This window comes from Haemaphysalis longicornis, unplaced genomic scaffold, assembly GCF_048455015.1.
Source record: "Haemaphysalis longicornis isolate Haplotype H1 unplaced genomic scaffold, Haemaphysalis longicornis Haplotype H1 scaffold_14, whole genome shotgun sequence".
Taxonomy (NCBI): domain Eukaryota; kingdom Metazoa; phylum Arthropoda; class Arachnida; order Ixodida; family Ixodidae; genus Haemaphysalis; species Haemaphysalis longicornis.
The window spans coordinates 19,236,621-19,253,403 of record NW_027526245.1 but is presented as its reverse complement, the minus strand read 5'-3'; the positions used below and the strand labels follow the sequence as shown (position 1 = coordinate 19,253,403).

General features: G+C 51.1%; 1 protein-coding gene across 1 annotated transcript in view; it reads left to right on the top strand.

Moving 5' to 3' along the window:
- The window catches only part of LOC144164992 (uncharacterized), a 709,659-nt gene that overhangs the window by 152,879 nt on the left and 539,997 nt on the right, over positions 1-16,783 (top strand). Inside the window, exons 19-20 of the mRNA XM_077695175.1 lie at positions 11,890-11,991; positions 12,881-12,995. Of these exons, the coding sequence (XP_077551301.1) occupies positions 11,890-11,991; positions 12,881-12,995 (217 nt within the window). The remainder of the gene's footprint in view (positions 1-11,889; positions 11,992-12,880; positions 12,996-16,783) is intronic.

Genomic DNA, 16,783 nt, shown 5'->3' with positions numbered 1-16,783 from the left:
AAAAGGGAGTTAACGCAACGCGCACCTGAAAATGCAGGTTTTTATTACCAGAGTTGGCGCACATTCGCGGAACTTTTTGTTTTGCCACACCAAGATTGTAGCTTATATTGCTATATAGAACACAGTAGAAGCGATTCTGGGGAATATATTGGAGCAACCGGAGGTTGCTCCAATATATTGCCGCGAACCATACATTGGGTTTGTTTATTTGTGTTTTGCTTTTACCGCCCGGCTGCGCCGGTCTGTGTTATCTCTGCGCCAAGGGAAGCGCGTGTTCCATTCTTTCTTTCTGTGCCGCATGTGTTATCTGTCGCGATAGGGAGAGCGTGATAGGGAGAGATAGGGAGAGCATAGGGAGAGGGATTGATTTGATTGATTGTGGGGGTTTAACGCGCCGACGCAACGCAGGCGATGAGGCGCGCCGTAGTGGAGGGCTCCGGATTAATTTTGACCACCTGGGGATCTTTAACGTGCGCCGAAATCTCGTACACACGGGCGTTTTTGCTTTTCGCCTCCATCAGAAAAGCGGCCGCCGCGGCCGGGAAACGAACCCGCGACCTCGTGCTCAGCAGCGCAACGCCTTAGCCACTGAGATAGGGAGAGGGAGAGCCCAGAATAATCTTCTTGGATCTACTATGTTCTCGATGTGAATCGACGTTTCGAGAACCACGCGTGCCGAAAGATAAAAAGCCTGCAGTGCGGACGCCGGAGCATTCGATTTGACGACACTCGCCTGTGCAAGTCACTTTGTTGACCGCTGCTTCGCCGCCTCTGTATTCTTTTGAGTTGTTAGGGGAGAACAAGTTCGCTCCAATAAACGTGTTTCTCATTCAAGACAACTGCATCGTCCTTGTCTTCGCGACATCTGGTGGAGGTGCTGGGTACGCACCCTTCATGCCCACTACAACCTCGGGAAGCCGCCAAGCCAGTCCAACAAGAGCCAGCCTCCGCCTGCAAGATTTACCACCCGAGTCCGGTCTACTACCGGAGAAGACGAAGAAGAAAAGGAACGCTGCAACCAACACCATGGTGCCAGAAACAACGTCGCCAATCGTCCTTCAGCAGCCCCTGGAACCGCCATCGTTCCGGGGAGACCCCGCTGAAGACCCCGAAGAATGGTTGGAGAAGCTGGAGCGCGTCCGCATCTTCAACAGGTGGGACGACGAAGAAACTTTCCGGCATGTCTTCTTTTACTTACAAGATGCTGCTCGAACTTGGATCGAGAACCATGAGAGCTCTTTGACCGACTGGACTCAATTCAAAAGGGAGTTCCTTAAGACTTTCACTACCGTGGTGAGAAAAGAGCGAGCTGCGCTTTTGCTTGAAACTCGAACGCAGCACCCCAACAAAGGAGTCGTGATTTTCGTTGATGACATGAAGCGACTTTTTCGTCGTGCGGACCCTGAAATGACCGAGGAAAAGAAGCTCAGGTTTCTAATGCGAGGAGTGAAGCAAGAGCTTTTTGCTTGTCTAGTCCGCAACCCGCCGAAGACAGTGGCGGAATTCGCGTCTGAGGCGGCCGCGATGGAGAAGACGCTAGAAATTCGAAAGAGGCAGTGCGACCGCCCTGTCAACGCGCTGTTCTCGGAGACCATCGGTGCCGCAAATGGAAGCTCCGATACATTGCGAGAGACCATCCGAGCAGTGGTCAGGGAAGAGCTTCGGAAGCTTTTTCCAACGACGCCGCAACCTCAAGTGGCTTCCCTGACCGACGTAATCCGAGAAGAAGTCCAAAACGCACTGGGAACTTCTGCGCTGTCGGAAGCACCCCGCGAACCACAAGCCATGACCTACTCCTCGGCTGTTCGTCAACCCCGCCCTGCTCCAACCCGTCGTCAAGAGGCCGAGCCATACCGCCGTCCAATGCCGCCCGCCCGACGCCCTTTAGACCAATACCAGACGCCAAGGAAGACCGACGTGTGGCGAATCCCGATAATCGCCCGCTGTGCTACCACTGCGGAGAGGCCGACCACATTTACCGTTGCTGTCCCTACAAGAGGCTCGGTTTGCGAGGGTTCTCCGTCGACGCCCCACCCCGATACGGCCAGCGCCCTGCTGAGATCGAAGAATACCTCTCCAACACCAACCGAGGACCAGCCCGCTTCAACCGTTCACCGTCGCCCTACCCGTATCAGTCACCGAACTGCCGCAGCACTGCTGACTTCTCACGTGGAAGGTCCCCCAGCCCACGCGGGGGAAACTAAAAGCAGCAACTTCGGGAGGTAAAGTTGCACAACGGCGGAAAAATGAAAACCTTCCAACGAAGCAGCGACTCGCTGAAGGCCATCATTCAGGACATGCCCTCAACCCGACGACCCGACCTAGCCCTAACGAGACTCCTGAACACGACGACAGCTACACGGCGCGACACGTACCCGACCTGACCGAGACGTCCGTTGAGAAGACGACGACAACGATGATGCACAGTGCCCGACCGTCAACACGTACAAGCAGAGATACGACGCCCCGACGAACCCGGAACTCGAGGAAGACTGCATCTGACGTCAAGGTGTCCATCGACGGCTTTGACGTAGTCGCCTTCGTAGACACGGGAGCTGACTATACGGTAATGAGCGGACCATTTGCGCCTAAACTGAAGAAAGTTATGACCAGATGGGACGGTCCGCACATACGCACAGCAGGAGGCCACCCCGTGACGCCAAGTGGAACGTGCACATCGCGCGTCACCATAGACGGCACAACGTACCCTGCGGCGTTCGTCATTCTGCCTAACTGCTCCCGCGACGTAATTCTTGGAATGGACTTTTTGATGGACAACGGTGCAATAATCGATCTGCAGACCAAGTCAATAACTTTTTCCCCCAATCACTCCATGACGCCGGAACCGAACCCCGAACGACGTGCTGCTGTAAGGATTGCCGATGATCATGTCACCCTGCCACCCCGCGCAAGCTTGATGGTCGCAGTCTACTGTGAAGATGCTGCTCCTGACGTCGACGCTATCGTAGACACTGATCAAAGGGTGCTTCTCGACCGTGGTGTGTCGGTCGCAAGAGGCATTGCGCGCTTCAAGGAACACCAATCCCACATTTTGGTTACGAATTTCACCGAGGAGTACCAGCATTTAAAAAAGGGCGCGGCAATTGCATTCCTCGAAGAAGCGCAAGAAGCAAGTGACGTGATCGCGGTCTCCGACTTTGAACGCACACCCGTAGAAACCTTCAAGCTCCCGCAGCCCTTCGACGTGAATCCGGCGCTACCGCAAGAACAACGGAACAAGTTATTGGCTTTGCTGCGTCGCTATAGCGAATGTTTTTCGTCGAGCGCAAAACTATGTCAGACCCCTCTAGCGAAGCCCCGAATAATAACCGAAGATGGAGCCCGACCTACCCGACAGTCACCGTACCGCGTCTCTTCACACGAACGGGAAGCCATCCGGACTCAAGTCGACGACATGCTCAGCGACGACATTATACAGCCATCGAAAAGCCCTTGGGCTGCGCCCGTCGTACTCGTAAGGAAAAAGACGGCACATTAAGTTTTGTGTTGACTACCGGCGACTGAACAAAATCACGAAAAAGGACGTGTACCCCCTCCCCCGAATCGACGACGCCCTCGACCACCTCTGCCACGCGAAGTACTTCTCATCGATGGACCTGAAGACCGGCTACTGGCAAATTGAAGTGGACGAGAGAGACCGAGAGAAGACTGCATTTATAACCCCAGACGGCCTATACGAGTTCAAGGTGATGCCGTTTGGGCTGTGCACAGCACCAGCGACGTTTCAAAGAGTCATGGACACTGTGCTAGCTGGCCTTAAGTGGCACACCTGCCTCGTATACCTCGACGACGTAGTGGTATTCGCCCGGACTTTCGACGAACACCTTGCAAGGTTGGAGTCTGTACTCGAGGCCATTCGTACGTCGGGGTTGACGCTGAAGCCTGAAAAGTGCCGTTTCGCATACGGGGAACTCAAGTTCTTGGGCCACGTCGTCAACGCCGCGGGAGTCCTACCTGACCCGGCAAAAACTTCAGCCATTGCGAACTTCCCCAAGGCCGAAAGACGAGAAGTGCGTGCGAAGATTTCTCGGGCTGTGCGCATACTACCGGCGCTTCGTCGCAAACTTCGCACGCATTGCAGAGCCACTCACGCGCTTGACGAAAGATAGCACCCCTTTCAGCTGGGAAAACGACCAAGAAAAAGCATTCTGCGAGCTGCAAAAACGCCTGCAAAGCCCGCCCGTGCTCGCTCATTTCGACGAAAATGCCGAAACGGAAATGCACACGGACGCCAGTGATATAGGCTTGGGTGCCGTCCTTGTCCAAAAGCAAAGCGGCTGCGAAAGGGTAATCGCCTATGTCAGCCGTGGTCTGTCGAAGGAGGAGAAAAACTATTCTGCCTCTGAGAAAGAGTGCCTGGCTATTATATGGGCGATTTCAAAATTTCACCCATACGTGTATGGAAGGCCATTCAAGGTTGTAACAGACCACCATGCGATGTGTTGGCTCGCCAATTTGAAGGACCCCTCTGGCCGTCTTGGGCGGTGGAGCTTGCGCCTGCAGGAGTTCGATGTTACAGTCGTTTATAAATCCGGCAGGAAACACTCCGACGCCGACTGCCTGTCCCGCGCCCCCGTCGACCCACCACCACAAGACGCTGATGAAGACAGCGCGTTCTTCGGGATCGTGACGGAGAGCCACCTAGCCGCCCAGCAGCGTGCCGACCCCGACTTACGCGTCATAATCGATTACCTCGAGGGATGCAACGTTGCCGTTCCTAGGACCTTCAAACGCAGCTTACCAGCATTCAGCCTGAGAAACTCCGTCCTCGTGAAGAAGAATTTCAGCCCCGGAACAAGAGCGAATTACCTTCTCGTCATCCCCGCGGACCTTCGTGACGAAATTTTGGAAGCGTGCCACGACGACCCGTCTTCCGGACATCTCGGCACAGCCCGCACTATTGGAAAAATCAAGGCGAGGTACTACTGGCCCGGCCTTACCTCTGACGTCACCCACTACGTCCGGAGCTGCCGTGACTGCCAGCGACGAAAAACGCCGCCGACAAGACCCGCTGGACTTCTGCAACCGATCGCCGTCCCATCGAGACCATTTCAACAGATTGGAATGGACCTTTTAGGCCCGTTCCCTACGTCACGATCACAGAACAAGTGGATCGTCGTAGCGACAGACTACATGACGCGCTACGCAGAGACCGCCGCTCTTCCAAGGGGGACTGCACAAGAAGTGGCAAAGTTCTTTATAAGCCAAGTTGTGCTGCGACATGGAGCCCCGGAAGTCCTAATCACCGACCGCGGAACGGCATTTACTGCGGAGCTGATGCAAGGCGTATTACGCTACAGCAACACGGATCACCGAAGAACGACGGCGTACCACCCCCAAACGAACGGACTAACAGAACGCCTGAACAAGGCAATCGCAGATATGCTGTCAGTGTACGTTGACGTTGAACATAAGACTTGGGACGAAGTGCTCGCGTATGTCACGTTTGCGTACAACACGGCTATCCAGGAGACGACGCAGCTGACGCCGTTCGAGCTTGTCTACGGTAGAAGGCCGACTACGATGCTCGACGCCATGCTTCCGCACGTAGAAGACGACGACCTCAACGCCGACGTCCACGGATAACTTCAACGTGCGGAGGAAGCCCGCCAGCTCGCTCGAGTTCGTATAACGGACCAGCAGCTGGTGGATGCGGGCCGCTACAACCTCCGACGCCGAGACGCCGAGTACCAACCAGGGGATCGTGTGTGGGTTTGGACTCCCATCCGACGACGCGGACTCAGTGAGAAGCTCCTGCGACGGTATTTCGGACCCTACCAGATTCTACGACGTGTCGGCCAACTTACCTACGAGGTGATCCCCGATGGTGATTCCGGAACATCACGACGACGCACGCGGCCCGAAGTCGTCCACGTGGTTCGCTTAAATAAAACCTTTCTACGGACGATAACGAATTTTATTTTTATTTTCGAACTGTCGCTTATGTTAGCATCGGGTCGATGCACTCTTAGAGGGGGGGTAATGCCGCGAACCATACATTGGGTTTGTTTATTTGTGTTTTGCTTTTACCGCCCGGCTGCGCCGGTCTGTGTTATCTCTGCGCCAAGGGAAGCGCGTGGTCCATTCTTTCTTTCTGTGCCGCATGTGTTATCTGTCGTGATAGGGAGAGCATTCCGATCTAACGTGAACAGCCCAGAATAATCTTCTTGGATCTACTATGTTCTCGATGTGAATCGACGTTTCGAGAACCACTCGTGCCGAAAGATAAAAAGCCTGCAGTGCGGACGCCGGAGCATTCGATTCGACGACACTCGCCTGTGCAAGTCACTTTGTTGACCGCTGCTTCGCCGCCTCTGTATTCTTTTGAGTTGTTAGGGGAGCACAAGTTCGCTCCAATAAACGTTTTTCTCATTCAAGACAACTGCATCGTCCTTGTCTTCGCGACAATATTCTCCACTTGTTCTCCACTTATATATATTCTCCACTATTCTCCACTTATAATATATTCTCCACTTATTCTCTTCCTGCTCCACTTGTTCGGCTTGTAACCTTCGGTATTTAACAAACAAGGGCTGCGTACGGAAATTTTGTGGACCATAATACTCCTGAATAGCGCCCAAGGCTCTGTTTTGTTAAACAAGCAATTTCTGGTAATTTTAAGATGTGGTGCTGCCCCAAACCATCCCCTCCTGTATTTTACAATGCCAAACGCATTGGGCGCTTCGCAGTGGGAGTGAGTGGCACACCTGCAGTGCCCACCTATTGTAAGGTGGCGCCCCGAGCTGAACCGCCATCACACAACCAAAACTGAATTCGAGAGCGGCTTGTGTCTGGGTTGCCAAGGCAGCTAATCTTTGAGATTGCCAAAGTAATGGCGCTCGCGCCAGCGTTGGAATACTCCGAGCCGCAGCGGAGCACGTTTTGCCAGCGTTGCCGCTTTCCATCACTCGTCACCCCGATTTGAACCGGTTACGTGACAAAAGCGCTGGTAAGGCTACAGATTGGGGGAGAGTGGCCGGAGTAGAAGGAGAGGAATTGGTTGGGCGGTTCGGGCTGATGCGTATGGCATTGTGAAAATACAGGAGTCGATGCCCAAACACGATTACAAAAAGTCATTTCCGAAAAAAGACTGTGTATTATACACTCACACTTCTAACCAAACAAGCAGGAGATCTAACATCCTAAAGAATAGGCCAACAACTCTACGTAATTGAGAAGTTTTGAAATATGGACCGGCCACGCAAGATTTTTAATAAACCACAGGCCGATGAATTTTTGACAAGAAACGTGATTGATTCTTGTATTATCATAATGAATCTGTACAGAATGACTTTCCACGGTGGTGACCAGCTTGAGAATGATATATTTCGTATTTTTATTGGTAAACTAAAGTTATATCCGTAGAAACGATGGCGAAGGTTGAATAAATAGACATTGACCATATTTTGAAGAGAGGTTAATCAACGGCAAAATAAAAATGATTTGTGTCATCAGCGTACACTGCCAGATCGGGAGAGATGTCTATGGTGGCTAGATAATTTATATATATCATAAAGAATAAAGGGCCTAGTATTGATCCCTGCTGAACACCATGGAAGACTTGTGTTGTGGGGAAACCGCGCTTCGGCGCCTTGTAGCGCCCAGCACGCACTGCGTGCAGCACGTACCTCCCTCTTTCATCGTCCTATTTGTTGTGTGGCGCATTCGAGCTACGTGACACTTAGCGGGAGATTCAAACACAATTTGCAACAAGTGCAATCCATGATATGTCGTTGGTTCGCACATGCTGGGGCTTGTTACTCAGGCAGCTTTGCAGTGGGTTCAACGCACTACCTCGAACCCCGTAGGTACGAAGCTTATTAAGAAGGGTGTCCTGATGTACACAATCAAATTCTTTGCGAAAATCCGCAAATAGGTGAAGAGTACAGTTTTACTGCAAAGCAGTAATGTCTAACCCCCCCCCCCCCCCAGTTTTCATTGCGGTGTCATCGATTTACTCGGCGCCGCTGCGGGGCTCCTCCTCACCACCGCTGAGAACTCTTTCGCAACTATTTTCGCCCTCGCCTCCACCGTTTGGCGAGTTGCACAGTCTGCAGCTAACGGCTCTAGTGCGGGTATCAGATGATAGCAAAAAATAAACACAAGTACGGGTGGGAGTGAAAAAATGCATTGACGATTACTACACTCCCTAATATGAAATTCTGGATTTCTGCTGCGTCTCAGGAACTGTTCGCGTGATCAGCGAACGTACGGCGGCGTACGTCGCTCGCTCTGCTGCTACCTCGCAGTGCGCCGCCGCCGCCGGCCAGCGTGTTGCAAATCGCGTTTGAATCCCCTGCGCAAATGTTATGTGGTTCGGATTAGCCCCGCAAAAGGGAGGAGTGAGCATGTTGTTGCATATCGTGTTTGAACCCCCCCCCCCCCCCACAAACATCACGAGGTTAGTATTACCGTAGAACGTAAGAGCGTCTGGGGAAAGTGTCAGGGGAGGGTGCTCTTTTGGTCGCGACGCGTGACATATGCGTGTGCGAAATGCAGTGAAAGAGATGACGCCGTAGCGGCACGTGCCGTACTCCACGTCACACTTCGCTAGACGACCCTCTCCATTTTCTTTCATTTGTGTCTGCTGCGTTCGCTCACTCGATTGCGGGGACACAAACAGACGCTGCTCCCGCGAAGCACAGCTAATGGCTGCCAGAGGGCTGCCCGCTAAAATGACCGAAACCCGCCGTCGCCGCTTCCGCACACATTCACTTCATCAAGTAGCTGCGAATTCCTCGCGGTAGAAGAGAAACTGCCCCAGTTGGAACGCTGGCTTGAGCCCATATTTCTTTTTCAGCTTGGAGGCCTTCCGAGCGACATTTCGCCGGCGTCTTTCACGCCTAAGTATGCGCCCTCACCGGTTGCCGGTATATGCGTGCACTGTATGCGGGTAGAAAAAAGGGGGCGTGCACGCATATCTAGGCTTGTGCTGGTAGCGCCGGTTGTGCTGGTGATGACGAAATTACATGGCTCAATGGGGTTAGTCGGCTGTCCTCCTCAATCTGGTGGTTCGGATGTGGGTTACGTGTTACACAGACATCTTACACACACAGTAACATACATGCGAGGGGGAAGGAAAATGGATAACCACGTGTTTGTACGCAAAAATAGAGCTCGAGGGCTTCCATGTTTTAAATCGCTATGGGGGGATGTCTGACGTTCGTTTGGAGGAAGGCGAGCAAGAATTGATGCGTTGGCCCGGATACACGCGTAAATGGGCTCAAAGGCAACAGAAAGCTGCTGGCGCCGCCATTACCACCTCAAGTTCAGGTCGTCGAGTAGCGGTGAATCCCTCCCGGATGAACAGCAACTTGTCCGCTTGGAAAGCCGGCGTGAGCCAATATCACTTCTTCATAGGGCTTTCAGAAGATAATTTCAACGGCGTCTGTCACTTCGAAGCACGCGCACATTACCGGTTTATGCGTGCGCGAATTTGTAGTGGAGAATAGCGGGAGGGAGGAGGGGAGGCGTGCAAACCCAGCTATAGATTTCATGCCCGTACTGAAGAGTGGCATGTTCGTTGTCCTTATGCGAGGTTTAAAGAAGGACGTAAAACGGCCCAACGGGACCTGTCCTTAGCCCTTAGTGGCAGAGCAGATTGGGTTTCAATGTTGAGCTATGTTCAGACTACTGAGAGAGAGATAAACAGTTTAATTTACACCACTGGCCCAAGGGGCCACCATGGCTGCCCGAAGGGCCGCCACCACGGCTTGTGCACGGGTGACCAGTGGGGGCTGGGAGTCTTCGTCCGGTGCAAAAGCCGTATCGTGATCTATGGACTTAAAACCGGCATGTTATGCAGGTCGCTGAGACGTGAAATGACGTCATTCTTTAGAGGTATTACGACAGTTGCGGCAACAGTCTGAATCCGGCTTTACTTAAACAGAAAGGTGGTTACGCCTCGGGAGGGACACAGGCAGTTCCATGTTTCTCTGCACGAACAAAGCCTCGATCCTTCTGACGTACACTCAGCTAATTGGCTAGGAAGTATGCTCCATCGCAAATTACGATAAACGTGTTTTGTTTCATCCACTCCGTGGAGTGCTTCCAGCATTGCAGGTCGTCCTTACTCACAGAGTGGAAGGGCGCTAATTTTTTTTTTTTGCATTTGCTCTTACCTGAATTTTTCCTTTAAAAACTACCAGTAGTTGCTCTATGAACTTATTTTTACGAACCCACATTATTAATTACCAATGACGTTGTATTTGTGCCGAAAATCATCTGTTCTAGAATAAGTAACGCTATCAAAAAGTTTTGAAAACACCAGCAGTGAAAAGTTCTGTCGGTAATTCGACAGTTCATTTTTGATGATCCTTTATATACTGCAACCACTGGATCCAATTTTATATTGCCCGGAAGAAATACCAGTTGACAGCGTCATATTCATAATGTGTGACAAGACATCGCATATAACGGCGCATACGTACGTTAGAAAAATTGCTGTTATATTATCATAACTAGCAGATACCTCATTTTTAAAAGATAAAATCCCTGCAGCTACTTCTTGCGCGGTTTTTGACGCAAAAGCCATGGAATTGGGTAAGTTAGTAGTGAGGTCCAGAAGGCTATCAACCGCAATTCTCATAAGAAAATTTGGTGAACCGACATTATTAAGTAGGGATTCATGGCATTTAATAGCTCGCGGCCGTTTCTTCATAAATTGATGTGATTATTAGATGCAACGCATCTCGTGCGCTTCGGCTTGTCCCTCCTGCGTCGTCGTCGCGGCACCCGTCCGCATCCCTCCTCCGTTCTGCTCTCCCACAGCTGTGTGCAACACTCTCACTCCGGCTCATTAGCATACCACAGCTGGCGCGCTTGTTTGGCGCGCGCTTCGCTGCGTTAACAACTGCTCCGGTGCGCGCAAGTGCGCGCATGCGCGACTCTCATCCGTTGTCTCCTCTCCTTCAATCGCTGTGAATATAAAGCGGGTATCGCGCCGCGGCGGTTCAGTCAAGCGCTCGCTCTCGCACTGACGTGACCTTGCTTTGACTACTTCGTGCTTGACTTGATTCTTCCGATGAAGACGTGATGGAAGCGACGGTCCCTTCAGTGAGTGGTGTGACACAACAATTACGCCCATCGTCCCGCGTATAGGAACACCCGCATGTGATGGAAATGCATCATACCCGTTCACAACACGTTTTACGCGATTTAGAGAATTAACCCAACGGAAACACCAATTGAACCCCCCGATGCGTCGCATCACACCAGGGTTCCCTCGCGGGAAGATGGGCGTAATTTTTTTCACTAATTTCCGTACATTTGGTTTTTGTTTATCGAGTTATTGACCTCTCGCCATACTTCACGAGTATCATTTTGAATGCGGGAAAATTTATATACTAGTCAGGTTACGCGTTCATTTTTTAAGTTTTCGTTTCTATTTTTTATAGTCAGCAAGTAGAGTCAGATCTCTGCAAGAAGAAACTCGTGATGCATTTTATTTTTATTTTTATTTGTTCGAAGGTGGCGTTATAGTTGGTTAGAAACGTATTTGTGGTCCTAACGCACCGCCAGGCAGGCGGGTTCTGTGGCGCACCAGAAACAGCTTGTTACGGAATTCGAAAGCTTGCGCTCCTGGCCAGGCCTCACCTTCACAAGGCAGAAGGATCAGATGCTTCCGTATACTAAAGATCCACCAATAGATCTTGCACTGCATTTTTCTAAGCAAACAAGGCACCACTGGCCTCCGAGTGGAAGCCAGGAGGAGCCTTACGAAAGGTGCAGTGGTTGACTTGAAGCAAAACGTTTTTTCAGCCTCCAAGAACAGCAACTTCTTATCGTATTGCGTCGTTCAGAACGGCTATTGCAGTCGTTTGAGGAGCGACGCTGCACTCTGGTTGCAATGGAGTACTTGTCTTGCAGACGGATGTTTTATCACTGGAGACACCGTACGAAACAATGTGCACAGACTACGAGGAAATGACGAGGCGGTTCAACTACACCAAGGACGTCATTCAGCAGGAGGTAAGAAAGAAGAACTCTCAAGGCGCGTCTTCTGCTCGGCAAAGACTGTAATATTTTTTTTTTCCTACATGGCAACTGCCCAGTGTGCTCTAGGATTATTTAATGAGAATCATGCTTCTGCGATAAACACGAAAGCTTAGGATGACTTGAGAAAAAAATACGGGCTGGTCGCTTATATTTGCTTGCCAAAAGGAAAAAGCGTAGGAGTAGCTCGGCGGTGGCACTCAGTCTCACGTCAACTGTCTGATAACAGCATCGCGTACTGTCCAGTACAGAAAAGAACATGCGGATCATCGAGTGATAGTTCCTCACGAAAGGCAGAAGCGCCTCAAATCAAATATGATTTCAATATACTGGGTTGGCGCGTCGAAGAATGTCTTGAAATGCCAGAGCAAAGGAGGCTGTTCACATGGTGGGAGCGCATATGTCGGGCATTCAAACAAGAGCTAAAGCCCAGCGTAAAATGTGCTGAAACAGCGGAGCCGTAGTTCTTTTGTGTCGGCTCGAAAGAGAACGGCAGGGTTGGCGCGAAGGAATCGGCAGAGGCTTCCGCCAGAAGGACGGAGAGTAATCTCCACGTGCGTGACGCACGGCCTTGAGCAGAAGTCTCGACCTACAACAGTTCCGCGATTAAAAGTTTAGAGATAGCACTCAGTAGTTGCTGTAATTGAACATCCTCATTTGTGTCGTGGTGGTTTGAATGCCGTTGGTGTCGAGCATTACGCTGCTATCTTTACCTGCCTTCTATCGATGGAACTTGCGATGCCTACTTCGCCTCATTCCTGGTTATCATGAGCGACAGCTGTCGCAACCCCAGACTTGTGTATCGCACGATACAAGAACAGGAGGCCTTTCTTTCTTTCTCTTTTCTTTCCACTCACCTCGGCAGGAGTGCAGCGAAAAGTGTCTCGCCGACCAGTGGAAAACCAAGTGCGACTGCTATCCCAAGCTGTACTCGATGAAGCACGTGCTCAAGGGGAACCTGTGCGAGTATCTTGCGCATCGTAAGTTCACCGTTCGGACGCATCTCGACAGTTATTCCAGAAGGGTATGCTGACGGGCCAGTTGGTACATTGTTAGACTAAGAAAAACAGCGCAAACGACGGGACGAAGAAAGGTAAGACTAAACAACAGGCGCTGACGAACAACTGAGCGCTTTATTGCAGCAGAAAACATATATATAGAAAAAGGAAAACAACAGAAGGACCGATAAAGACCTAGGAGATATCACATCGGAAAAAAACACGATGTCTTGTAAAAAGCATGATCCGCCACGTGCCGATACAAAGTCTAATGTTTAAGATAGCTACAGCATTTCATTTTCCAGAACTGAAACTGATGGCTCACTAATACAAGCACCTCCTTTCTTCTTGATCTTGAACGCCTCAAAGATTTCCCGCTCTCTCCGTCCAGGATACCCCGCGAGAATCACGCAGTCATGGAAGAGGGGGGCGCAGCCGCAGGAAGCGCAATGCGTTGCCAAGGTGGTACTTGATGACGTACTTACATTGTTGGCATGCTCCCTCAGGCGATCATTTAGGCAGCGGCCCGTCTGCCCGATGTAAGTGCGGCCACACGGTGACAATGGAATTTCGTATACGACGATTTCCACACATTCAACATAGCGTGTCATGTTATTTTTCGCGCATGTGCCTGCTTTTGGTGTTTCAACGTTGACCCGCTTGCACAATCGGCCCAGTTTTTTAGGTGCAGAAAATACGAGCCGAACATCTGCCTTGCTTACAATCTTCTTGAGGGCATGGCTGACACCGTGGACGTACGGAATCACCGCTGTTTTTTGTCGCTCCTTCTGAGGGCTCTTTTCTGGAATTCTTGAGGAAAACACGCGCAATAACCTCCATGCTAAAGCGCACACAAGGTCACTCGGGTAGCCGGCAGAGTTCAGGCGGTGGACCTGGGCGTCGAAACTATGTTGTACCTGATGGGGACAGGACCTGTTGAGAGCCTTCGTGAGAACCCCCATGGCAACTCCCCTCTTTACAAGCTTGCTGTGCGCTGAACTGAACGGTAAAAGGCCCTTTTGGGACCTCGGCGCATATTCCCAGCACGTGTGCTCATTAGTGAACGTCAACCGCAAGGTCCACGAACCTCAGCTGGCCGTCAGAGGGTAATTCCATGGTTAGTACAAAAGGCTCCAGGTGGGACTCAAACGTTGCAAAATATCTTGAGCCTCTTCGTTGATCGTCTTTTTGTCAACCTCAAACATCACCAGGAAATCGTCAACAAAGCAAAATGTCTTGAAAACACCATGTTGAGGAATGACGCTCTACACCTGCCTGTCCACGCTGGCAAGCAACAAATCGCTCAATACAGGAGCCAGGCACGATCCAATACAGACGCCTTCCTTCTGGATGTATAGGTCCCCAGCATACTCAACAAATGTGGACCGTAAGTAGAACCTCAACAGTTCAAGAAAGGCGGAAACGGTGGTGCCAGATGAATTCTGAAAACGGCTACGCCGTGCTTGTCGATGGTATCACTCACTGCTTCGCAGATCGGGCCTTGAGGTAAAGAGTAATATAGGTCCTTCACGTCCACCGAGGAGGCTCCAACCCTCTTATTGCCAAGGGTGCTGAGGAAGCGTCAACTTCTCTCGGGCTCCTGACGAGGAACTGGTCGTCTACTGTCAACACAGAGAGGGACCGCTGGAGGTAGAGACCTATGGAGTGCTGCCATGCGCCTCGTTCACTGACAATGACCCTGAACAGGCAGTCAGTTTTTCAAGTTCCGAGTCGCTGCAAAGTTGCATTGCCCGCTTCTTCACCTTAGCTGGCTGGACTTCATTAACCAGACGGAAATTTGCACGGATAGCGTCCCCCGCCTTCTCCTTGTACAGGGTGGACGGTAAAACCGCGAATCCCCCTTCTTTGTCCGCCTGAACCAGCTTCAGTCCGGCTTCGCGAAGCAAACTCACGGTTCCACCCGACCTGACAGCACCGTGGGTATTCACTTCCCTTGGCAAGATGTCAACTCCGGCGCTAACGCACCTGTTTACGTCCTCTGACGAAGCCTTAGAAGCGCTGCATCTGACCAGGAAGAGAAGTTCTGTCTTGTGGAGCCTGGGATGCTCGCAGAACTTGGGCCCAAGGCTTAGCACCTTCTCGGCTTGTCGTGGCAGGTCCGGAGCTCCCGCAAGGTGCACTTTTTTGGAAGGACATACAGGATGAGACTTCCGAGGTAGAGAAGCGAGAAACTTTAACCACACGAACTCAGCCACTTGGGATGCAGTCCGAAGGTCTCGAAGGAAGCGCTGTGGTCCCCTTCCGGGAGGAGCCTCACGGAAGCAGGCAACTCGAAGACAGTCGTTGATGAAGGTCAGTTGGTGCCACGCCTCAGAGCATAAGTTGCGGGACAACCGCATTCCGTGTCCTTTTGAAGGGGCAATGGTCCAACGAGACAGGAAACTTCACTGGAGATGATGCCATTCTTGATGGAGTAGGTGTACATGCGAGCGCGGCACGTTGCAAGGGTGAAAAGGTTGATGCACATAGAAGAGTTATGCAGAGTGAAAGGCGTGAAAGAGCCCGATGTACGGGAAATAAATTCCAGAAGGGTATGCTGACGAGCCAGTTGGTACATTGTTAGACTAAGAAAAACAGCGCAAGCGACGGGACGAAGAAAGGTAAGACTAAACCACCGGCGCTGACGAACAACTGAGCGCTTTATTGCAGCAGAAAACATATATATAGAAAAAGGAAAACAACAGAAGGACTGATAAAGACCTAGGAAATATCACATCGGAAAAAAACACGATGATCCGCCACGTGCCGATACAAAGTCTAATGTTTAAGATAGGTACAGCATTTCCTTTTCCAGAAGTGAAACTGCGTATTTCAAGACCCAAGGGCAAAGCGCCATATGTGTTTCACTTGCTGCAGATGAGCACCACAGTTGCACTTAGGCATGTGAGGAACATGTCCGGTGCTTTCTGAAAAAATTCGTCTAGGAGCGTTTCGTTAGATTTTTTTATCTCCATAAATCTGTTGGTTGCCGCTCGTATTCATATTAGTATAATATACGTAGTTCGATGTGAGTGTCAGATTGGGCACGTTATTTCGGCTAAGGGTCACCGGACACTATATTTTAATTTTAAGAAATCATATCTAACGCTAATGTAGCGACACGTTACAATGTTCGAAGTGTAACTGCACGTGTTCCTTTGTCAATATAAGAACACGTAACAGAAAATCGTTTCAAAACTAGGAAGGAACGAATAACAAGCTTTCGTTCCTGTTTTAGAGGAATGTGTACAGCACTGGATGCAGGCGAGGTCGAGGAAACTTTGCTACACAGTCGGTCAAGTGTAACAGAGCGGCTGTCCCGAGCTTGGAAGGGGGACGGAGTCCACACGAGCTCGGTAAGCACTGGTAGGCGCCGGTTTGATTCGTATCCTGAGGTGGAGACTCGCTTTGCCTCGTGGTTTGGGAACGGGGCGGCGCTCCTGGTGCGACCGGGCGGTTCGACCGTGTGTGGAGAAAAGGCCTCGGCGCAGGGCTGCAAACCTGCGAAGCGACTTTTCCCCTAGTTCGTATGAAGAAAATCCCGAGATTTCGATAGATATTTGCTGAATGCGGTTATTAAATGTTTTCTCTTAGACAATGTGTTTAGCGGCACCCACATGGAGCGATTTTTGCGAGCGATGCGGCGAACGACGCGACGGGGATCCGCAAGCGCTCGTCCCAATGTCTCGCTGAGGCAGCCACATGAGAGCGATCGCGCTAGCGACGGCGAAACGCTATCGCAGGATTACCCCACAGCACCCAATACTATT